The 24,236-nt window shown below is 33.6% G+C and overlaps 2 protein-coding genes across 2 annotated transcripts; one reads left to right on the forward strand and one right to left on the reverse strand.

Moving 5' to 3' along the window:
- Window positions 1-2,440: 2,440 nt before the first annotated feature.
- On the forward strand, window positions 2,441-5,970 carry LOC123885244 (solute carrier family 25 member 44-like). Its single transcript, XM_045934518.1, has 6 exons — window positions 2,441-2,636; window positions 3,478-3,859; window positions 4,562-4,758; window positions 4,865-5,006; window positions 5,319-5,478; window positions 5,625-5,970. Exons 1-6 carry the CDS (start codon window positions 2,566-2,568, stop codon window positions 5,663-5,665), a joined length of 993 nt encoding a protein of 330 aa, XP_045790474.1. The 5' UTR covers window positions 2,441-2,565; the 3' UTR covers window positions 5,666-5,970.
- A 6,757-nt stretch (window positions 5,971-12,727) lies between these two features.
- Window positions 12,728-14,997, reverse strand: LOC123882863 (heat shock cognate 70 kDa protein-like). Its single transcript, XM_045931504.1, has 2 exons — window positions 14,638-14,997; window positions 12,728-14,523 (listed from the first exon to the last, which is right to left on the reverse strand). The coding sequence occupies exons 1-2, from the start codon at window positions 14,855-14,857 to the stop codon at window positions 12,890-12,892; spliced, it is 1,854 nt and encodes a 617-aa protein (XP_045787460.1). The 5' UTR covers window positions 14,858-14,997; the 3' UTR covers window positions 12,728-12,889.
- Between the last annotated feature and the right edge of the window lie 9,239 nt (window positions 14,998-24,236).

A 24,236-nucleotide genomic window follows, 5' to 3' on the forward strand; every position in this document is an offset into this window, starting at 1 on the left:
TAGCCCCAAGTATTTACTGGTTCCAAGAACATGTCTCACTTCTAGAACTCTTGCAAGATCTTGTTGGGCTGCATGACTAATATTGCGGCTAATGAAAATTTCGGACTTACTAAGATTGATTTGTTGACCTGATGCCTCTTTATAAATTTTCAATATTGATAACAATTTGTTCACCTCCATCATAGATGCCCTGCAAAAGAGAAAGCAATCATCAGCAAAAAGTAAGTGGGACACCATTGGTGCCCCTCTACAAATCTTCACCCCATGCATGTCACCTCTTCCCACAGCCTGCTTAAGGAGAGCTGTCAATCCCTCCGCCACTATAATGAACAAATATGTTGGGAGGCACAAATTGTTTAAAAACTTCCCAAATTCAATTATCATTGGAGATGTAATATGACATTGAATACTCTATTTGATCACGAAGAATAACTTCTTTGACATGACCCTTTAACACTCCATAATTTTTTATCCAAGAATCTTTCCAAAAACGTAAATGATGTCCATCCCGAATAACTCCATTGTTATGATCTTTTGAACGGAACATTTTTGACAATCAAAGGGTGCGTGAAAAGGTTAGTACGGCAAGGAAGGACACTTGAATTAAAGTAAAATCGATAATTGTCCATCTAATTCTGGGTCGAAAGCCCGGCTAGTATAAATTAGAAAACTCCCTCTTATTGGTAGAAAAGAATAAGAAGACGAAAATGTTATATAGGAAATGCGATAGTGATTAATGGTGATGAAAATTCAAATTCAATATTAATAGATGAGGAGTGCTAGAGTCACACCCTCTAACACACTCCTTTAAACACACTTCAATATCTTAATGCCACGTCACCTATTTTTTAATTGTTAACCTTGTAACCGGTACAACAAGTTGTTGGACAAGTTAACCTTCTCTTCTTTTTTTTGCTAGTGACAAGTTAACCTTTTTGTTTTATGCTTTATTTTTTTTCTTCTTTAAATTGTATTTTTTTTCATCTTCCTCATTCGCAGTCTGTGTATTTCAAAATTGCAGAACTTCCGCAACAAACAAGCAAAATAGCATTGCCTTCTTCATCGTTTGGCACCCATGGACAAAATTAGATTTTCCAGAAGAAATTAAATTGTAAAATAACAATAAATAAAAACTTGTATATCTATACCCAGCAAATCTATGTTTATTCTATAGTCGATTTGATTCAACAATTAATTCAATTACTAATAACCAGCAACTCACATAAACTGATTCTGTTCGCAGTTCGCACGCAACAACGACAACCAGATCTCGCAACTACAACAACCTATGTACAAGAGAAATACAACCTAAAATCATATTTGTTCACCCTAACGGAGACGGAAGCGGCTTCCGAAGATCGTGGCAAAAAACGACATGTAGGCAACGAAGCATATGATAGAGACAGCCATGGGATATGTGATTGGAGATTTGGAGCTCTGGAGATGGAGACAATCGGAGAAGACATCGATGTTTTTCTGGAAACATTTTTATTATTTTTTATTTTAAATGAAAGAATCGTAAAGAAAATTAAAAAGAAAAGAATTTAACTTTGAAAGTGTTGAACCGGTTACAAGGTTAACAATTGAAAAATAGCTAATGTGTCATTATGATATTGGAGTGTGTTTAAAGGAGTGTGTTAGAGGGTGTGACCCTAACACTCCTCTTAATAGATTTATGTAGAGTTTATTTAAAAAATATATGCAAATAGTCTACTGACTCGAAATTTCACCCTTTAAAGTGGATAAGTGGGATGACCGGGGTTCAAACCCCGACCTCCTATATATATATGTAATGCAATGTCCTGCCAAGTAAACCCACTTGGGTTGGTGCATTGGTATTGGCTTGGGACCTGAGAGCGTGCTCCTCTTGAGGTCTGAGGTTCGATTCTCTCTGCTGTCAATTTGAGTGAGCTCACGAGACGATATATCTTTCTTTTTGAAGTCCATATTTCTGACATTCGAAAAAAACTACTCTTAATTTATTGAATTAAATATATTTTTAATATTACAAGTTTTATTATCTATTAATATCCAAAAAGTTATTAATTTTTAAATTTAGTCCATATTCAATATATTCAATTTAATTTTAGTTCCACCACATTGCATTTATAAAAATAGTCTTTATTTTAATTTTTTACGAAAAATAAATATTTAGTCTTTAAAATAGTCTCTATAAAATATAAATAAAAATTAAAAGTATATCGAGATTAAAAGATTCTCTGATTTATCGAGACTAAAAATATAAGGTGCTTAAAAAGTGCTTACTAATTTTATTTTCACTTTTCTTTTTGAAAAAAAAAACGATATTCAGTCCTATTTGTTTTATTTTTACTTTTCTTTCTTAAAAAAGCTACTAGAAGACACCGAAAAGGACTTGAAGATTCTATGCAGGCGGTTAACTAACAATAGTCTCCTCCTACCAACTTTCTCCATTCTTTCACTCAAATGTTCCTTTCTTACTCAACCTTCTCCCTTCAACACAACTTATTACAGAAACATAAAGAGAGTGTTTCATTCATCTCTGTTAAACTCAACACAGAAGTTGTATTCGTTTAAATTACTATAATGGCCATGGAAACTGAGGCTGCCACCACTCCACACTTGGCGCTCTCTGATACAGACATCAACTGGGACAGGTAAATCAAAAATATTAAATAACTTAATGCATGTTTAGATTCACAGTGAGAATGTCAGAATCACGGTGATTTTAGCCGACACTATATTTTGGAGCTTTAACAAAATTACTTTATCAATGTGATATTGCCAAAAGCCACTTAATTTAGTTTAGTAGCACGGGGTTTGTCTAGTATGCTAGAGGTCGTAGGTTCGATCCTCAGCTCCATTGTAGCCAGAAAACAAAAAAACTGTGATATTGCCAAATTCACCGTTGATCCAAACATACATTTAATATTCTCTATAGTTCGAGCGAGTGTTAAGTAAAGTTGGATCATTGTTTATTCTAACCACATTTCAAATTTGGAAACTAATCAAACAATTTTACCTTAATTGAAGCTCATTAACCTTGCGTCCAACCACTTGATTATATTTTCTTTTGCAAACTTTGTATTTGGCTCAAGAACTGACTAATCTGGTAACTAATCCCACCGTCCACTAGTAGGTTCAATTGAAGTCCATATGGACTGACTCAACACAGAAATTGACACCGAGAGGATTCAATATTGAGACCTTGAGAAACACACTCCGAGGTGGCGAACTAACTAATCCGAAAACCAATCCCACTGTCCACTAGTAGATTCAATTGAAGTCAATATGGACTGACCCAACACATAAATTGGCACTGAGTGGATTCAAACTTGAGACCTCGAGAAGCATACTCTGAGGTCCAAGCCATCGCCAGGCCAACCCTTGGGATCAACCACTAGATTATACTAGTACACTAAAAAGTTAAAACTTTAAAGTAGGCCTTGAACTAAAGTTTTTCAGATTTTCCTCCTTTTTTGGTCATTTTTGAGTTAGGTTGGATAAGACTAGATTCCACATTATTGGTGCAATACTCTTCACAGCTCAATCAGCATTACTTCATCCAACAGCAGTGGTGAAGACAAGAATGCAAGTAGCTAGTTCAGGACTCTCTAACATGAAGGGAACCTCAGTGTTCACTCATATTTTGAGGAGTGATGGAATTCCTGGAATTTTTAGAGGTTTTGGAACTTCTGCTATTGGATCAATGCCTGGTAGGGTTTTAGCTCTTACATCTCTTGAGATGTCAAAGGATTTTATGTTGAAACACACTCAAGGTAGCGATATTCCAGAAGCATCGCGGATTGGCCTTGCAAATGGTGTTGCTGGCATGGTTTCAAATTTGGTATCTTGCGTTTACTTTGTGCCTTTGGATGTGGTAAGCAATCTTTTTAGATGTTTTCGATTTGCTTTACCATTTAAAATATTAAAACTATATTAGCAATTATGATAGCTGAACTAGTCATGAACTGTTAGTATGTTATTTCTAAAAAGGGCAATGTTTTTGTCGCGGTCATAGTTATGTCATAATTTTGATATTGCGAAAAATTACTGACAAATGCGGCTGATCAATGTGACCACAATTGTTGTCAATGCAATTGCAAGGGTCCAGAAAACCTTGACATTATGGCTGCAATTACAATTGCATGTTTCTGTTGGTGTTATAGTTATGTCACAGATTTTGATTTTGCGAAGAATTACTAACAAATCCGTTGACCGCAATTGCTGTCAATACAATGGCAGATGTCCAGAAAACCTTGACTGTGTGGCAGAAATTGCGAATGCATGTTTTTAATGATGTGATAGTTATCTCACTGTTTTGATATTGTGAATAATTACTGAGAAATGCAGCTGATGTGACCACAATTGTTATCGATTTGGTCACAGGTCTAGAAAACGTTCACATTGTGACAGCAATTGCAATCGCAGCCCTTCGTTTAAAAACTCGCTAAATAGTACTGATGGATGGGTTTGGCTCACTTGTTTTTTTTTTGGAAAAGTGAAAATATTGACCTGTTTTTGCATGTATCCTTAAATCTTCACTGATCATTGTGAATAATTTCGTTTCATGTATTCTCAGATCTGCCAAAGGTTAATGGTTCAAGGTCTTCCGGGAACTACATGTTGTAGAGGACCATTTGATGTTATCCGTAGAGTAGTACATGCTGAGGGTTTTCGCGGCTTGTATAGAGGTTTTGGATTAACAGCTGTAACGCAATCTCCAGCATCTGCACTTTGGTGGGGATCATATGGTGCAGCACAACACATAATTTGGAGGTACATTTTCTGTCTTTGAATAATCCACTAAATATTTGTATTTCTACGAGTTGCACTTTTCCTTAACCTTATATGGTTTTAATTTACCTATGCTTATTGGTTCTAGGAGTTTAGATTACAAAGATGATATGGGGAAGAAGCCTTCACACGTGGAAATGGTGACAGTTCAGGCTACTGCTGGCATGGTGGCTGGTGCTTGTTCTTCTGTCATCACTACTCCCATAGATACTGTAAAAACACGACTTCAGGTATACGAAACTCGTGTTTCTTGGATCTGTGTAGTTAAATTCTTAAAGGAGAAAGTTCTTATAAGTTAAATTCTCAATCAAAATACATATATGATTTCATTAATGAGAAAGTTCTTATAAGCTTACAAGTGTTCATCGGAGAAGTTAAATGGGAGAACTTCTTCAAAAGTCGAGACGCTGAATGATAATTTCGACTTTTATGAGAAGTTCTTGTTGAAAAGTATATCCAAACCGTTTCTTTTAGTACTTTTCTTCTTTGGTTTTGACTTTAATATGGTTATTTTGGATTTGTCACTTTTAATTTGCGCATAGGTTATGGACAACTATGGTTCTGGAAGACCATCAGTACTAAAGACAGCAAGAACTCTCCTTAAGGAAGATGGATGGTGGGGATTTTACAGAGGGTTTGGACCAAGATTTTTGAACATGTCACTTTATGGAACAACTATGATTGTTACTTATGAACTGATAAGTATGTCATATCTTTTGCTTATTCATATAAGCATCAATTTCTGTTGAATGTCTAGTTGATATGCCTTATGAGCCACACTCGCCTTAAGTTTTCTATATTCTGATACGGTTAAGTCTTATTTGTTCTCTTTTAATCCCTTTTAACAGAGAGATTATCGGTACAACCAAGTCTAAAGTCTTTTTCTTAAGAAGTTCAACCTTATTGAGATGGCGGAGACAGGGAATCAAGCTTGACTTTCGCATGCCTAGCTTTTGGTATGGGATAGCAAACAGATAGATTCATTCATCCTCAAGAATTCACGGTGCAGTACGGTAAGACCTGCTAGGTTCAGTTCGGCCTTACCATGCTGCATCGTGCAATGTACTAGACGGAATTTCACAAAGATTTGACTTCTTTTCTATAATTTTGAGTAACACAGAACTATTCCTTTTCCTTTATTTTTCATTTCTGTGGATATTGCTTGTAATCAGAGTCTAAAGTATCCATGCAATTTTGCAGATAATGTATATGTTAAAATGTCAACATCTGATTGTGATTTATTTGAAGGCCTTCATGACTTGATAGTTGATAGTGAATTATTTTGGAATTAAACAATTTGAATTTTTTTAAAAATAAAAATAAAAATTAAGGAATGGGAAAATTATTATTAACTAAAGTTACACTAATGACCATTTTACAATTATCTCTAAGGATTTGAATTTCGTATCTTGAGATTATAAAGTCAGACTCTTACCACTGAGCTGACATCTCACGCATAAGACAATTTTAATAATTTTAATTGGTTGCTTGTTCGCAAATTTAATAAAATATAACAGTTTCTATAGAAAGAGAGATGAGTCAAACTTTTGAGTTGCAACTGTGTCATTTACCGTAAGTGATGTGATAGGACTCAGCATCCGTTTGGATTGACTTATTTTTGAGTTTATGCATAACAGCTTATGCAAATAAATAAGTTTTTATGTTAATTCATAAGTTCTTACTAACTAAAATTGTAGTTTTATAAGCAGCCATTTCATAAACTATCTTGACAAACATATAAATAATACATAAAAATTTATTTATTTGCATAATTCATAGGTTCCCAAAAATAAGTCCAAATGGATATACGTTCCATTTGATATATATCTTAACTAGACTAGTGATATATCTTGTTTCCGATCAAATTGGTCGCTATGGTCTTATACTCACTAAATTTATAAGACGATCATCATAGAAAATAAATAAATAGTCTCGTAAATACAGTTCAGTTGATAACCGTTAGAGATATTTTGTAAGAGTTTGAGTTCAAATTCGAAATTTCTTACTTATCTGCACATAAAGCGTATATGTCTAATGTTTTTAGTATAAAACAAAGAAATAGCAAATAGCAGTAAAAATTTATTTATTTTTGACATAATTGTCAATTTTCACAAGTACATTTTGTCTCACACATACAATATTAGTTATTTATATTGTTGCCAGCCTCCCATGTATGTATGCACGATCACCTACAAGGTAAAGAAAGAGTATTTAGATAGGTTTAAAATGACTAAGGCTTTGTTTGTTATAGATTAAAAGGAAAATGATTTTAATTTTCATATTTTCAAATGAAAAGTTATTTCGAACTTATATTTTATAAATTAAAAGAGTAATTTTAACATTTAGTAGTTTAGATATTTATTTATTGTTAGAGATTTTAACATAATAAAAATTATTTTTTAAAAAAAAAACAAACTTCACATTTAAAACATTTCTTTTGAGACTTTACCATCCAAAAAAAAAATCATTTAAAACATAATAAAAATCATTTTTTTTTTAAAAAAAACTTCACATTTAAAACATTTCTTTTGAGACTTTACCATCCAAAAAATTTTGTAGCAAAAAGATGAAGCACTTGAAATGATTTTTTATGAGAAACTATATATTTTTTTTTGACAAAATGTGAAACTATATTTATTGTCAAAAAAATGAAACTATATTTAAACCAATTTTTCATTTAAAACTTTTAAAAAAATTCTAAAAATATAAAATATTTTAAAAATCATTTTAAAAACTATAAAAAATAGATCTTTATAAATAAAATACGAAAAGAAAATAAATACATGCATACCATTCTTTGATGGAAGGACTAGGGCAGTGTTTTTGTTTTAACAGAAGGTGGAACACCATAGCAAGCTCTTACACATTTTTTGACACAAGCTGTATAATCTCTTATGTGTTTTGCACAATCTATGTCACACTTTGCCTCACAAAGTGTTGGAGGCAGCTTATTTGGTTCATACTCTTTAGATTGAGTATTGCATTCAATTTGTGTTGCAATTAACATAATCATTAGCATTACCGCAACAACTTTTTTTACCATGCTTATTTCCATAATTCCTTTCTATGTGTATCTTGTATATTTTATCAATCTATTATCTATATGAAAACTTTCAAGTTCTTGATGGTTCAATGTTTTGCATGAGACATCTATTTATAGTCATAATATATGCATATAAAAAAGTTTGCACACGTTAGCAAAATTGGTATTGAATAAAAAATGACTTTGAGCTAAGTAAGATGTAAATATATAAGACAAAAGAAATTGTTATATTATATAGTTTTTATAAATATATATGTTTTTTTTAAGGAATAAATATATCGCTAGATACGAAAATAATTTAAAAGAAATAGAAGAAAATATATTTTTAATATCCCACACTTGGTCCTGCAATTCTTACACATTTTTAAAAGAGGATTTATTGACCAATAAAAGAAAAAAGAATGACTAACCATACATAGGAGATAGTGGTTATGATTTATAAGTGTTAAATGATGCCACATACGATTTTTCTATTTTTTACTTAAAACTTTTTTTACTAAATAGCATTTTCGTTTTTAAAATTTCCTTACTTAGTCACCTCTTATTTTAATTTCGCAATTTTTTTTACAGAATATATCCTAAATTTTTGGGAATAAAAACATTATTGGGTGGTTCTTGACCAAAAATAAAATTATTGGGTGATCAAAGACCATTTATTTTAGAGGACAAATCACCGTCAACTAGTTTTTTTTTTTGATAAGCAAAGAATGAATTATAAGGAGTACAAGGGGTACCCAACCCTTACAATTCTAAAAGAAGCCATTAGATGCTAAAAATGCAAGATAATGGATCTTTACACCAATCTGAAAATACAAGAGAAGACTTAGAAGCTATTCTACCAACAAACCAAAACCAGGAGATATAAATAATTTGATTCACTAAGGATTGCAAGTTAATGACATCTCCTCTAAACATTATATTATTACGGGCTCGCCACAAGCTCCATGTGGTTGCCAACCAAATTACATGTCGAGCTTTTGCATAAGACTTATTCTTCACCAAAGCACCAAAGGATATAAAGTGCTGCCAACAAACTTCATAGGGGATAAAATCCACATTCAGCCAGACGAAAATTCCCTTCCAAATTAATCAAATGTATTTACTTGTTTTTAAGCAATTAAATTTAATTTGGTCCCTTACGTTCGAAAAGTTTCAAGTTGGTCCTTATGTTATTGAGTTCATCATTTTCGTTAAATTTTGAGTTAATTTTTCTTTAAACTTTGAGCTAATTTCTTAAATTTTCGTATAGCACCCTCCTAAGTTGTCCGCATGCGCAAATTCATTAGTCACGTAGACGATTTAAACAAAAATTTGACTAAAAGGACTTGAAACTTTTTAAACGTAATTGACTAAATTGAAACCTAAAATAAATATAAGGGACCAAATATGCAATTAAGCCAAATGAAACTACTGAAAACCCTTTTATTTATTTTTTTTATTTTTTATAAAAATATTTTTTTGGTCAAGTGAAAACCCTTTTATTTACTTATTGAATTTAACAATACAATTTAAGTTTGTGTAATATGCTCGAAGCTGCATTTGATTTCTAAAATGTAAATACTATAAAGAATAATACTCCGTACATCATAAATTTTTCAATTCGAAACAAAAATAAATAGAAACAGAGTTCCAATAAACATAACCCACAGACCATATTCTTCTCCAATCTAAGTTTTGCTCACGTCTCGAATGAATTCAAGGACATATTAGTCATTTTCGCATGTTTGTTTTGAGTCTCATCATGGAAGATGTTTGTTTTGAGTGCCGTCTTAGTACGGTGTAGCTTTTGTTCAGATTTGCAGATTTGCTTCGATCCAGATTCAATGATTCAAGCATCTTCAACGTAGATCCGGGGATATGACTACACCGGACATTTGTATTTCGTCATATCAATTGTAGGCTTAAATATAAAGCAGTTTTATGCTATTAACTCGAATGTTGTGAGCTTGTTCGCAGATTCATCCTTTTAAGTTTTTAGCGATTTTGAATATCTAATGATTTTTTTTTTTGCATTGAATTTGTAATGATTTTGATTGATGCAATCTACCAATTTGAATAAATGAATATTGTTGTTTTTGTATGTAAAAAAAACACTCCGTACATCATAAATATTTAAGGTAAAAGTTTGGGAGAACTTAATTTTCCTCGTAGTCGAATTGAGGACTGTTGTAGTCTCATTTCTCTTGAAACTTAAGGGTTAATAAATTTTTTTCTTGTATAATGTTTAATCGATGAATTGAAACATTATTTGGTATTTTTGAGAATTTTTATTTGAGACAAAAAATTGTCCTATAACTTAGTTGGGATAAAAATTTTAATTTTTGTCTAATTCATTGCAACCAATTTGTCCAATCTCAAAAATGGTTTAATACAACTGAAATTGTTTAGTCAAATCTCCAATTTTTTAGTAGATCAAATTCATTATGAATTTTTATTTGGTTGATTAAATCAAATTTTGACCTCTCATGTTTCACAATTGTTTGATTTTAGTCCCCTTAATTAGAGCAACTTTATTGCAAGGTACTTAGCTATATTTTTAAGCTAAGTAATCGATCCTTATATTTTGTTTACTGCCGGAGGGAGTATACATGGCAGTGCTTAATTCTTTAATTTTAAGGAAAGTTTCTCGTGCAAGGATTTTTTAGATATTGATTCTTAAATTAAAATAAACATTCTTTCTCTTTCATTCATCATTCTTCATCACTAGAAATATCCAAAAATTAAAGAAAAATTAACCGAATCTCATCCAACAAACGAATACAAAGAAATCCAAAAAACAAAAAATTGAAACTTTACCCAAATATTCATAGAAAGAAAAAGAGATGAAAAAAAATATATGATGTACGGTGGTTGTTGTTGCGGCGGTGGGAGAGATGAGACTATGAAGAGAGAGGTTGAGGGTGGAGAGAGAGGACAAATTATCTGATTTTTACAATTAAATACTTCAAACATTGTAATTTTTAACTAGCTTATAGCTTTTTTTTCAAATGTTATTTTAAATAGCGTTTAAGCTTATAATTTTTTACTTTTATTCCAATTTTAACCTTATTATTTTAATTTCTTTATTTTTTTTAATAAAAAGCTACCCACTCACAAAAATAACTACCCACGAACCATGTACTTTTATATCATTTTCTGATTACAAAAGTTAAATTTCCCAAATACTTTAATTTCATTCTACTAACTTTTCAGCTATCAACTAAAAGATAGTTTATCAGCTATCAACTAACTTTTCAGCAATCAAATAGCTTATAGCTTAATTTTACAAAAAAAAATAAAATAAAAATATTTTAGTCTTTAAAATAATCTCTATAAAATAAGACAACGCCTCATTTCACCACAGCCGAAAAATCGTTGTTGCTGCCTACGACAACTATTATTTTACATTTCGTGTTGTTGTAGAACGAAAATGTTGTAGTTTAGGCCAACGCTATAGTGTAAAAGATCCGACACTTTATTTTTAAAAATCAACTAGAGTCGGTTGGTCCGATGTTACAATTTTGCTAGTAAAATTTTTATATATTTTTTTTTTAAATTATTGTTTCCCTTTCCCTCAAATGAAAAAAATAAAGAGTTTAATTGTTGTACACCGTCAGTGTAAGAATTCTTTATACATGCATCCAATGATGTCTTGCCACATCATTTAATGAACATGACACATCATGTGTTTTTAAATACCATACATGATGTGTTAATATATTATTGAACGCATGTGTAAAATAATTTTACACTAACGGTGCATATAAATTAAATTCAAAAATAAAAGCCTCCCTTTTTGTTTCCTTCATCATCACTAAGGGTATGTTTGCCTAATTCCTGTCAGAACTTGATAAAGAGAATGAAGGGGATTAACTATGAAAAGAATGAGGGAAATTGAGAGAGTAAAGGGAGAATTATTATTGATCAAGGTTATGAGATTGTGTTGAAAATTACAATGACTAATGTGCTTATATACACATTCAATCTAACTAACTATGGTTATTCTAACTAACTCAATAGGTAGTTACTTACAACACAAGTAACAAACTAACTAACATTGTAACTAACTTCTTAGACTTGAATTATTCCTTCAATAATTCCCACTACCACCCCATTTTGTTGTCATTATCGCGAGGTCATCACCGACACCGATTAAGAACTCCTCAACCATAGATCTAATGCCAAAAACCACAAGGCGGAATCATATAATCCTCTGTGATCTTAAAGGCTATAACATGTTTGAAATTGTAGTAATTATGCAGGAGAAGATGACTTATAGGAGGAAAGTACATAACCGTTTCTTTTGGTTGCCAGTGTAATATCACCACTACACTTACACTGACCATGTATTCCTTTAATCTCTTCTTTTCAATTAGAAAAGGAATATTTATTGTCGGTGTAAAACTAGCCTTATATCGACGTTCAATTATAATCAAACATTTTATGGTTATTTTTGAATTTTAGTTATAAAAAGGATTTACATGACAATATAATGAGTTCTTCTAGGTTACCGATATACAACTATTTTACATACTTGTGTTGAAATACTGCCATATGAATTTCAATCAATAAAAGAGAGTGTGTTGAAATACTTATGTTTTTTTTTTGTTGACAAAAGGAAACTCAATTCATTTCATTAATCAAAAGTAAAAAGATACATGATAACAATGTAATCAAATCTAAGTAGAGTAAAAACACACTTGTTTTAAATTAACTGCTCTAAACATGAGAAGACTAAAGTAAGACACCTTTCATGTTTGGTTTGCTTTCTAAACTAATAAAATACAATCTAAAATAACTGCAATGGAAACAGACTCAGCAAGTTGATGCATAGTTTATATAGCTAAATGACAGTAACAATTTTAGTAACATATCCTCTCTAAACTTTATCAAAAACTTACTTAACTACTATTAGATAATGCCGGCTAAACTTACTTAACTTAATTCAGAAAAAATAAACAAAATGAAATAGTTTTAACTATAATTTGTACCATCCTACTCTAAAGCCCTTTTAGTAGATCCTCCAGAATATCTGCTTCAACCTGCTGGTTATTCTCACTAAGCAAATTTGTGGCCACAACAATTGCAGATTCAATCTATAACCATAGCCATAATAATGTGGTCCATCCTACTCTTAAGCCCAATTAGATAATTCTCCAGAACATCTATTTCAACATTCTGGTTATCAAACAAATTTGTGGCCGCAACAATTGCAGATTCAATCTTCCTGATTTCTTGTGATGAAAGCTTTAAACTATCCTTTTTCTTTAAAGAATCTTTCATTTTGTAAATGTATTCATCCAATGCATTCACTGCTTTGGCCTTCCTTAGGAATTTCTTGTCTTCAATATGGTAATTCTCAGCTTCTTTAATTAACTTTTTTATTTCTTCAGCTGACATCCTTTCTTTGTAATTGGTTATTGTAATCTCATTCATTTTTCCGGTGGATTTTTCAGTAGCAGAAACTGTCAAAACACCATTTTCATCAATAGCGAAACAAACATCGTAAGGGTGGCCGCGAGGAGCCAGGGTATGACCAGAAAGAGTAAAAGAACCAAGCAAATTGTTGTCACTAGCTCTTGTCCTCTCACCCTCATAAACCTTGATCAAAGAATATGATTGGTTATCTTCAACTGTACAAAATGTTCCGGTCTTCTTGACGGGAATGGAAGTGTTCCTAGGAATCACCACACTCATGATATCTCCAATTGTTTCCCTACCTAGAGACAAAGGTGTAACATCCTGCAGCACCAACTTAGGAACATTCTTAACATCTTCACTCAACAAAGCAGCCTGAACAGCTGCCCCATAAGCTACGGCCTCATCAGGGTTAATGCTCTTGCACAACTCCTTCCCCTTAAAAAAGTCCTGTAATAGCTGTTGTACTTTAGGAATCCTAGAAGACCCACCAACAAGGACGACATCATCTACATTACTCTTGTCCATGTTAGCATCTGTAAGACAACTATCAACGCACTTCATACATTCATTGAATAGATCCATATTAATTTCCTCAAACTTGGCACGATTGATCGACGAACAAAAATCTATGCCTTCAAATAGAGAATCTAACTCAATTGTGGAGACAACAAGGAACGAAAGTGATCTTTTAGCCCTCTCGCAAGCTATTCGCAACCTCCTCAACGCTTTTGCATTTCCACTTATGTCTAATTTGTTCTTTCTCTTGAACTCTTGTACAAAGTAGTTAACCATTCTATTATCAAAGTCCTCTCCACCAAGGTGAGTGTTTCCTGCAGTTGCTTTAACTCGGAAGTTGTTATCTTTAATCGTTAGTAGAGACACATCAAAAGTCCCACCACCGAGATCAAAGACAAAGATATTTCGCTTTTCAACACAGTTTGTTCTCTTGTCAAGGCCATAAGCAACAGCAGCGGCAGTAGGTTCATTCATTACCCTCAAAACATTTAGGCCAGCAATAGCACCAGCATCTATAGTGGCTTTTCTCTGAGAGTCACTAAAGTAAGCTGGCACGGTAACAACTGCATTTTTAACCGGTGATTCTAAATATGCCTCAGCAATTTCTCGCATCTTAGTGAGTACCATAGACGACACTTCTTCTGCACAAAGCTTCTTCTCCTGACCCTTGTATGTGACTGTAATCATGGGTTTGTCATTGACACCAGCAGTGACCTTGAAGGGCCATAACAACAAATCATCTTGAACAATAGGGTCGCTAAACTTCCTACCAATTAACCTCTTCGCATCTGAAAAATTAATATTAGTAATTCTCAACAGTCAATATTTTATCCCTACAGGATTAACCATAGCAAAACAAAAATAACCATAAGTACATAAAGGAAGTGAACATTTGAAATTACCAAATATGGTGTTTTGAGGGTTGACAGAAGCTTGATTCTTAGCAGCATCACCAATCAACCTTTGTTCTTCAGTGAAAGCAACACAAGAAGGTGTTATTTTGTTCCCTTGATCATTGTGAATTATCTCAACTCGACAGTGTTGTTCTTGCCACACTGCAACGCACGAATAGGTTGTTCCAAGGTCTATTCCCACAGCGCATCCTTCATGTTTTCTCTTCATATTAACTTGCTATGTTTTCTTATTGTTTTTCACTAACACCAACTTGGATACCCTTTGTCTTTGTGTGTGTTTTTTGAATGGCAACCCTTTGTGTGTGTGTGTGTCTATATAGCTAAAGAAATCTCCTAACACTTGAAAAAAAAAAAAAAAAATCCTACCAATATAGTATTACTAAGAAACAAATCTAATAACATAACATAAAAATGAGTAATGCTATTTATCAAGAAATGTCCTTCAACGAAAACTAAGAATGGCCATGTGTTTCAATTTGGGTCGCTATAAGTCACCTATTTGGCGGAAAAAATGGATCATGGTGTTACACATCGTTGACTCTAATTGATTGCAATGAATCGTGGTTTTCGTTTTCGTGAAAACAAGCATTTCTGCATAAAAATAACAATATTTCGTCAAAAATAAAAATAAAATAACAATATATAAAAAATTCTTACTACTAAGTTACCTGATTGGTCCTCATCAACTTTAATAATATTTCAAATCTTCTACCCATCCTTAAATGTAATTTTAAATAATTTTTTTTTTAAAAGATCTACACGTAATAAGAAAACCAAATCTAATACCATCACATCACATAATAATAACAACAAAATCTAATAACATCACATAAAAATATAAACCTAATAACATCAAATAGTAGCCACTCCCGCTGAGCTAACCCGTTTAGTAGCTTGGTCCAAGCATATGGAAGGAACCGTGTGTCTCGATGTTGATGGAAGCCTTCTCGGCGCTACAAGTACAACTGGTTATGGTGGTCTGATTTGGGTTTTATTTCGGGTTTCTACGGAGCTGCTATGTCCGAAGTATCTTATTCGCGGGGGATAGTCTTCATTCGGGAGTAGTTTCACTATTGTTTTGTCTTTTTGTTTTTTCTCTATTGTAACCCAAAAAAAAAAGTTGATCTATTTTAAAAAAAATCTACAAATAAAAATAGGGATCCACACCTAATTTAAATAAGGGTGGTTCTACGGTACATATGAAAAATTTCATTGTACCGGTATATTATATCGATTAATTAATAAATTAACGATTATTTTATAAATAAAAAACTATTTGTCGATATTATTGTATTTTAGAAACTATTTGGCTTTGTTTGTTATAGATTAAAAGGAAAATGATTTTAATTTTCATATTTTCAAATGAAAAGTTATTTCGAACTTATATTTTATAAATTAAAAGAGTAATTTTAACATTTAGTAGTTTAGATATTTATTTATTGTTAGAGATTTCAACATAATAAAAATTATTTTTTTTTAAAAAAAACTTCACATTTAAAACATTTCTTTTGAGACTTTACCACAAAAAAAATCATTTAAAACATAATAAAAATCATTTTTTTTAAAAAAAAAAAAAACTTCACATTTAAAACATTTCTTTTGAGACTTTACCATCCAAAAAATTTTGTAGCAAAAAGATGAAACACTTGATATGATTTTTTATGAGAAACTATTTTTTTTTTTTGACAAAATGTGAAACTATATTTATTGTCAAAAAAATGAAACTGTATTTAAATCAATTTTTCATTTAAAACTTTTTAAAAAATTCTAAAAATATATATAAAATATTTTAAAAATCATTTTAAAAACTATAAAAAATAGATCTTTATAAATAAAATACGAAAAGAAAATAAATACATGCATACCATTCTTTGATGGAAGGACTAGGGCAGTGTTTTTGTTTTAACAGAAGGTGGAACACCATAGCAAGCTCTTACACTTTTTTTTTTACAGAATATATCCTAAGTTTTTGGGAATAAAAAAATTATTGGGTGGTTCTCTGGAGTTGGGATCCTCTTCATTTTGTATTTTTTTTCCTTCATTTTCTCCATTATTATATAATTTTGGAATTATAAATGTAAAAATGGGACATTAAAAAATGAGTCAAAATATCTTTTAAACTCCCCAAAATATATTAAAAAACTTTGGTAATGAAAGAAATGAAAATCATAGAAAAATGAGAGGATATCCTTACTCGTCCTCACGAGCATATAACTCAATTGGTATGAACATTGCATGTAATATGCAGGAACAGAGGTTCGAACCCTAATACTCCTACTTATTAAGAGGTGAAATTCTAGCCACTACTAAGCTATATACTTGACCAAAAATAAAATTATTGGGTGATCAAAGACCATTTATGTTGGGTTTTTTGTATGTAGGCTACATTTTGCAAAAACATATCTTAGCCAAGTGTTGAGACAAATGTGCTGACCCCAAGTGTTGTGACAAATGTTGGGACATTTTGGAACAACACCTGACTCTGTATCTGCGCGCGCCAGCTAGCTGTTTTTATTTTCTAATCAATCTTTCGAAGATTTGATTGAAGAATTATTTCGTGGTTTCTTATACAACAAGGCGCACGTGATCAATGTGTTTCAGAAGGCAGCTGAACCCTAGTTCTATTTTCTAAAGGAATTATATTTTTAGAAAATATAATATTTGTTTCAAAAATATATCTTGTGAAGATTGCTGCAAAAATATAAAAGATTTATTTCAAATAAATCTTTGTGCTTCCAGAAGATTAGAAGATTTAATTTTAAAATATATTTACAACAAATATATTTATGGAAGGAATATTTGATGCAAAAAAAGATTTGGTAAAAATATATATTTTGCATCTAGAAGATTTCTTGGAGCTGAAGCATTGTGAAAAGCCCACGAGGCTGTGCTATATAAAGGGTGCTGCTAACCCTATTTTATTCACCGAAACTTGAAGCTAAAATAGAATATCAAAGATGTAGTCTTTTAAGGGTTTCGTGTCTTTAAGCCACTCTCTAGGAGAGTTGGTGTAAAGTGAACCACTCGGGTTGTGAGATGGTCACTATGTCCTCACTCAGAAACCTATAGGTAATGAGTTGAGTATTGTATTTGGAGGAAGCTTTTAAGCAACTCAAAATTGTGAACTTAGTCGTTGGCTAGGTGGTGATGTTATTGAAGTGTGTCTTCATCTTTGTCAAGGAGAGTGTCTCCATTATGCTGTTATTGAAATCCTTACTAGTTGTAAGGTTGAGGGGAGTGAGACGGGGTCTCATATCTAGGAGTTCCTAGGTAGAAGTTGCATTTGGGTAGGGATTAAGTGAGGAGTTGTAAACGGGGGAGTTTAGCTCCGAATTAATACTGCTGATAGTGAATTTCCTCCTGGATTGGTATCCCCCAGATTAGGCTGTTAGGCTGAACTGGGTTAACAATTATGTGTGTCGTTTATGCTTTTCAGTATATGTTTTTAATGCTCTGTTTTATTGTTCTTACTGCTAAGACAAGTGTTGCGACAAGTGTCGACACATCGTGGACAACACTTGTCTACTGTGTACCAGAATTTCAATTGGTATCAGAGCAGGCATCCTGTTCTGTATCTGGGTGAGATCCTAGGGAAGATACTTTCTGGTTATGAACAAGTAAGGAATACTGAAAAGTTGTTTGGACTTGAAGAAGTTCATATTTGTTTGAATGGTCCCTAGAAGTGGAGGATGGACTATTCATGGCACGATGTATAGCTTTGATGTTTGAGCTTCTGTATGGTTTGATTTATTTTCAAACCTATGTTAACCTGTTGCACCTGAAGTGTGGAGTTTGTGCAAAGGTCATTATGGTGTGCCTGAAGTTTGTTGAGGAGTTTTCTGGTTTGAATTCCGCTGCATACATATATGATGGGAAAACTCCTGGTGGTTTTGAGTGTGCTACACTCTGTTCTCCTCTGGTGAGGTTCAACTAACTTGTTGGAGATGCCAACGATACTTGAGGGTGATCTCAAGTCCACTCATAAAGGCACTCATATATGAGTTTGTTGAAGAGAGATCTGAACGAAGTTGTGAGCAATTTATTTTTGCTTCTAACCCTAAAAGCCAACTTCCAGTGGCTTTGATAAAGGATCTCTTGGTGTGTTCCTTGAGAAGGGGACTGATGTCGTCCCAGATGTTGCTACATCTGACCAGCAGTATGCAGAATCTTGTTGGATTTATTTTGACACTAGAAACTTATGGTTGACTTCTTGGGTGAGTTTATTTCTGATCCAAGTAAGTGGTAGTGCAGATGTGTGTTTTGCTTTTCCTGTGTAAGCTTGATAAAGGATCTATTATTATGGTACCTGAGAAGGGGACTGATGTGCTCCCAGATGTTGGTACATCTGACCTGCAGATTATGCAGAATCGTGTTGGATGACAGTTGGGCATGTAAGGTGCTTGGAATTATGCATAGGAGTGCTCAAGTTGTATGGTCAGAAGAAGCTTATCTGCCTATGTGAATCAGAATGTGGAGGTTCTGATCTTTCTTTAATAGTATGCTCTAGCAATGCATGACTATTGATTCCACTAGTAGTGGATGTAAGGGCAGCAAAATATTGTCAGATACTGAGGTCTGATAATTGTCTTTGGTTATCTACTGCAAGTCACTCGAGAAAAGGGCTGATAATCAGAATCTTAGTCAAGCTTTTAAGCAAACTAAGAAGTTTTGGAGTTTGTGAGTGACTTCACACTTATTAAGCATGACATCTTGCCTATTCAAAAGGTCATGATACAGAGTGTGGTTCTACAAGGACAGTGATCAAGATGTGTCCTTGTTAAGTAAAAGGGTTAGAGTGTTGTTCAAACATGTGTGGATGATCTGGCATTGAAGGTTAATCAACTACTGATGGTTGATCCTCTTGTGTCCCCCTGCTGTTGTTAATTGTGACTTTGGTGCTTCCACTAAGGCCACAAGTGATTGTGTTGGTGAAACTCTCAAGGAAACTATCCCTGAGACAAATGTTGTACCAAGTGTAGGTACATTTGTGGCACCTGCAACTGCCACATATTTTGATACATCTGCAGCACCTGAAACTATAATAGATCATAATGTTTCAGATATTTCTTACCAGATGAATACTATTGAGAAAGAGAATACTACAAAAGTAATTATGACTGGTAATAATTCTGCTGATCACTGTGTTGTGAACTATAAATCTGATGAGAGTATTAGGTCTTTGTTTGCTGATAAAGAACCTTCTGTTGACAAAAGTGTGGGTGATGATCCTGATGTTGTCATTGTGAATGATATAGTGGCTGGTAACAAGTCACTAGATAAGACACCTAGTGCTAATGTTGTAGGAAGAATCAGAAGTAGGGCTGGTAAAAATGTGACAACTGTCAATACACTTGTCCAGAAATCTAAATCATGAAAGGTGACAAGATTTGTTGGGAAGAAACCTTTTTACGGTCCACCAAGGACAAAGAGTAATAATGTATCTGTTACTGGGAGAAGAAAAAGAGTCTGAAAAGAAAGAACCCCCTTCTAGTAAATCAGACTTTGAAAGGGAGACAAGTGTAGCTACATTTGGTGACACATTCAGAAGAAGTGTGAAAGGAATGAAGGTCTGATGAGAACAGTGTCTGATCTAGGTGACTGTTTTGATAAGCTGGTAAGGGGATTTGTAGTGAATGTTGGTGACAATTGTGATGATCCTAAAAAACCCTGAGTATAGGCAGGTTTTTGTGAGAGGAAGGTGTGTTCACTTCTCACCCTCTATAATCAACAAATTTTTCGAAAGAAGTATGTCTTTGTAGTTGTTGATGATTCCTCCAGATTTACTTGGGTAAATTTTATTTTAATGTCTTCAAAGACCTTTGTCAACGCCTCCAAAGAGAGAATGAGGGTGTAATTGTCAGGATCAGAAGTGACCATCGGAAGGAATTTGAAAATGCTAAATTCTCTAACTTCTGCTCCTCTGAAGGAATTAGTCATGAGTTCTCATCTACCCTCTCTGAGCTTTGGAAGGGGAGAAAACCAAATGTTAATTATTTCTATGTCTTTGGGAGTAAATGCTACATCTTGGCTAATAGAGAACAAAGACGAAAAGATGAATCTCAAAAGTGATGGTAGGAATGGTGATCCTTTTGTTGTCAAAAAATCTCATACTATGACATGTTTGTATCTTGAACCTATCAAAACCCCTTATGTCGAATCAAATGTTGTTACTCATGTTAAAGGTTATGTCAGTTCAAATGTTGTGGGTAGTGTTGGAACATCTGTCAGATGTACCTCTGAAACTTTCAATCTGGTATGAATGTTGCTGTTGTTGATGACACTATTGTTGAAATCGTGCATGTGTCATCTTCCAAGGTTGTTGGTTCTGACACCTTGTCATCCCTCACTAAAGTTGTGGTTGAGTCCCCCAAAGGAACCTAACATAAGTCTAATGTCATATCGGATGTTGAAACATCCTGGACCAACCAGTTAGTGTTGTTGAAACCTGTTCTGCAATCCCCCAAACTTATGCTGATATGGTTCTGAGAGTCCTCAATCTAATAAGGTTGAAGATCAACTAATGGTGGTTTGGAGTATTAAGGTTTTGAATGTGGTAGAAGAAACTAATCTTGATGATCTTCCACTTGACCAAAGTTGTTGCTCAAAGTGTGACTAAAAGAGAACTAGCATGGTACGATTGTTTGGATGTGCATTTTGCTGAGAAGTATTATATATGTTCAGATGTGTTATGATCAAATGCGATAATGCTCAGATATGTGATGATCAAAGGTGATTACTACTATGGTAAGTGATTGTTTCAGACCTATTTCTGAAACCTCTAGTTTGATGTTCTTATATGATGACAATATATCTATTGTTGAAGATGCTTTTGGTATATGTCTCTTGAGATTGACACTGAATAATACTCATCTGTGTTGAATAACTTGTCTGTTCTGGTACGAGATGTTGTAACATCTGTCTCAACATCGTGTTATCTCAAGTGTTCCAACATTGTGTACAACATCTGTCACCAAAATGCTAGAATGTGGTTGACTATGAGCCAAATATTGAGGATGATGTTCTGGGCATCATTGACACTTGACAGGAAGAGAGTTGACATCTCTTCTGTCCTCTTAGAGAATGTTTCATTTTGAAGAAAATGTCTAGAAATAGAAATTTGTGTTTTGAAGGAGATAATGTTATGAGAAGCTGGATTTTTTGTGAGTATGTTTTTAACTATAAAGCAAGCTACAACGTTTATGGTGAAGCTACCAATAACCTTTATGGGTGTAATCTCTAAGAGTATTATGAGACAACTCTTTGAGATTGAAAGATCAGAAGCACTCCAAAGCCAAAAAAAAAAAAAAAGGAGTGTCTTTGACTTCTGACTATAGATTTCTTTTGTCGGACCACATGTTCCTAACATTGTTTTCTCTGCCGGTTGGTACATGTTGGTTCCAAGAACAATGTTTTCTCATGCTCTTGTCATGTTGTGGAAACAAGGGGAAAATGTCTATTTTATGAGTGTTAACTATGGAGTTTGATGTGGTAGATATGATATGGTTCCTCCACTTCTGATATATATCTGATGAACTATGTATCCCATGGGGTTATATTTGGTTGTAGTAGCTCTGTGCACTATGTGGTTGATGTGATGAAGATAGTATAGGTTTATGCCTTGTTACTTATGATCTTCATGCTATACTGTTGGAGTTTGGTCATGGTATTGTGGATGAAAGCGCGCATGTTCTCTTTCCACTACTTTTGTTCTCCGTATCTTTTGTGGGCTAGGCCATGGATTTCTAGCACCTGTATGTGCCTATGGTCTGGAATATCTGCACTCTGGATATTTCTGTTTTTGCTACTCTGTGTTCTGATATGTATGATGTTTGTCAAAATTATGACTAAAAAGGAGGAGTAGTGTGTGTGTGGACAAATGTGTGGACTGGTGTTCTTACATTTGGTGAAGTTGTTGTTCTTATGCTTCTATGCTCGTATTGATGTTCTTATGCTTCTATGCTCGTATTGAGGGGGAGTGTGAGTTATATATGCATGTGTTGAGGGGGAGAAATGCTATTCAGGAGGAGTAGTAGTGTGTAGCTAGCTTGATAATGTGTTTTGCTAGCTTATGCTCTGATAGTGTGCTTGATGGTTGTGGGAGTGTTATGCTCCTGATGTGTGATGTCATGTCTGATGTCTAGACATCCTGATCTGATGTGTGAGAATTTATTTTTCTCAGTATGTGGGAGTTTATTTCTCCCTATGTGGTTGTTTTGTGAGAGTTTAATTCTCTCTGTTATGTAACTTGCACTTCTGATACTGCTATGGTACCTCTTTGCCTCTATTCTTTTGTTTAATGCACACTGACTTTATTTGTCAGAATTTGTGGCTAAAAAGGGGGAGTAGTGATCTGTGACATCTGGTATCTATCTGTGTGGACAGATGTGCTGACATCTGGTATCTGCGTGATGTGTGGACAGATGTGCTGACATCTGGTGTGTATGTTGTTGCGGTTCTTTCTGCGATGTGTTAATCTTCTAGGCCTATGTCTGAGTGGAGTAAATGTTACCTTCAGCTCTGTGTGATGTGTTGCAAGAATTCCAAAAAGCATTTAAATTTGTAGCATAGGGCATGATCATAATCATAGTCATAGAAATATGGATGATTCATCGTGCTTAGTCATAATCATAGAAATATGGATGACTTTTATGCTTAGGATCACAGTCATAGAAATATGGGTGATTTAGGTCACATTCATAGCAATATGAGTGACTTAGTTAGTTACATTCATAGAAATATGGGTAACTTGTACATGCTTATTTATGAATGCACACATGTGTGCCTACAACAACCATTAAGCGTTGAATCACTCTGATTGAATGTTTCTGCTATTACAAGGATGTTGTAGTTCCTATGGTTGATTACATTGTATGCTTGTGCTCTGTCATGCACAAATTCAGGGGGAGTGGTAGTATGAATAAGTGACAAGTGTGATGCCAGATGCTGAGACATCTTGGCTTTATTCTCTGGTGGCTGGGAATTTATTTTTCCTAGTTCTATGATTGTGGGAATTTATTTTTCCCTGGTGATCTTTTGTTGAATGGATGTACTCTGATTATAGGAGTTTATTTCTCCTATCTTTGAATCCACTATGAGAGTTTATTTCTCTCTATCTGCTCTGTGAGGCTATATGTGTTTATTCCTGCTATTGCATTGCCTCTGATGCTACTTATCTCTTCTGGAAGTAGTTTTTATTATGTGTTACTTTCTTTCCTAGTTGTGTGATCATGTTGACTCGAAGGAAAGGTAATACTGTATCTCTCTATATACTGGTCTAATATTGTTTTAGCCAAAATTTGCCAAAGGGGGAGATTGTTGGGTTTTTTGTATGTAGGCTACATTTTGCAAAAACATATCTTAGCCAAGTGTTGAGACAAATGTGCTGACCCCAAGTGTTGTGACAAATGTTGGGACATTTTGGAACAACACCTGACTCTGTATCTGCGCGCGCCAGCTAGCTGTTTTTATTTTCTAATCAATCTTTCGAAGATTTGATTGAAGAATTATTTCGTGGTTTCTTATACAACAAGGCGCACGTGATCAATGTGTTTCAGAAGGCAGCTGAACCCTAGTTCTATTTTCTAAAG

The sequence above is a fragment of the Trifolium pratense genome, linkage group LG5 (genome assembly GCF_020283565.1).
Source record: "Trifolium pratense cultivar HEN17-A07 linkage group LG5, ARS_RC_1.1, whole genome shotgun sequence".
Lineage (NCBI taxonomy): Eukaryota > Viridiplantae > Streptophyta > Magnoliopsida > Fabales > Fabaceae > Trifolium > Trifolium pratense.

What these genes read in the sequence shown, in the direction of transcription:
- LOC123885244 (XM_045934518.1), top strand. Translation starts at nt 2,566, where the DNA reads ATGGCCATGGAAACTGAGGCTGCCACCACTCCACACTTGGCGCTCTCT. An exon ending in ACAGACATCAACTGGGACAG is followed by an intron (nt 2,637 to 3,477) that starts GTAAATCAAAAA and finishes TTTTTGAGTTAG; the next exon opens with GTTGGATAAGACTAGATTCC. An exon ending in ACTTTGTGCCTTTGGATGTG is followed by an intron (nt 3,860 to 4,561) that starts GTAAGCAATCTT and finishes ATGTATTCTCAG; the next exon opens with ATCTGCCAAAGGTTAATGGT.
- LOC123882863 (XM_045931504.1), bottom strand. Translation starts at nt 14,857, where the DNA reads ATGAAGAGAAAACATGAAGGATGCGCTGTGGGAATAGACCTTGGAACA. An exon ending in CCCTCAAAACACCATATTTG is followed by an intron (nt 14,524 to 14,637) that starts GTAATTTCAAAT and finishes TTAATTTTTCAG; the next exon opens with ATGCGAAGAGGTTAATTGGT.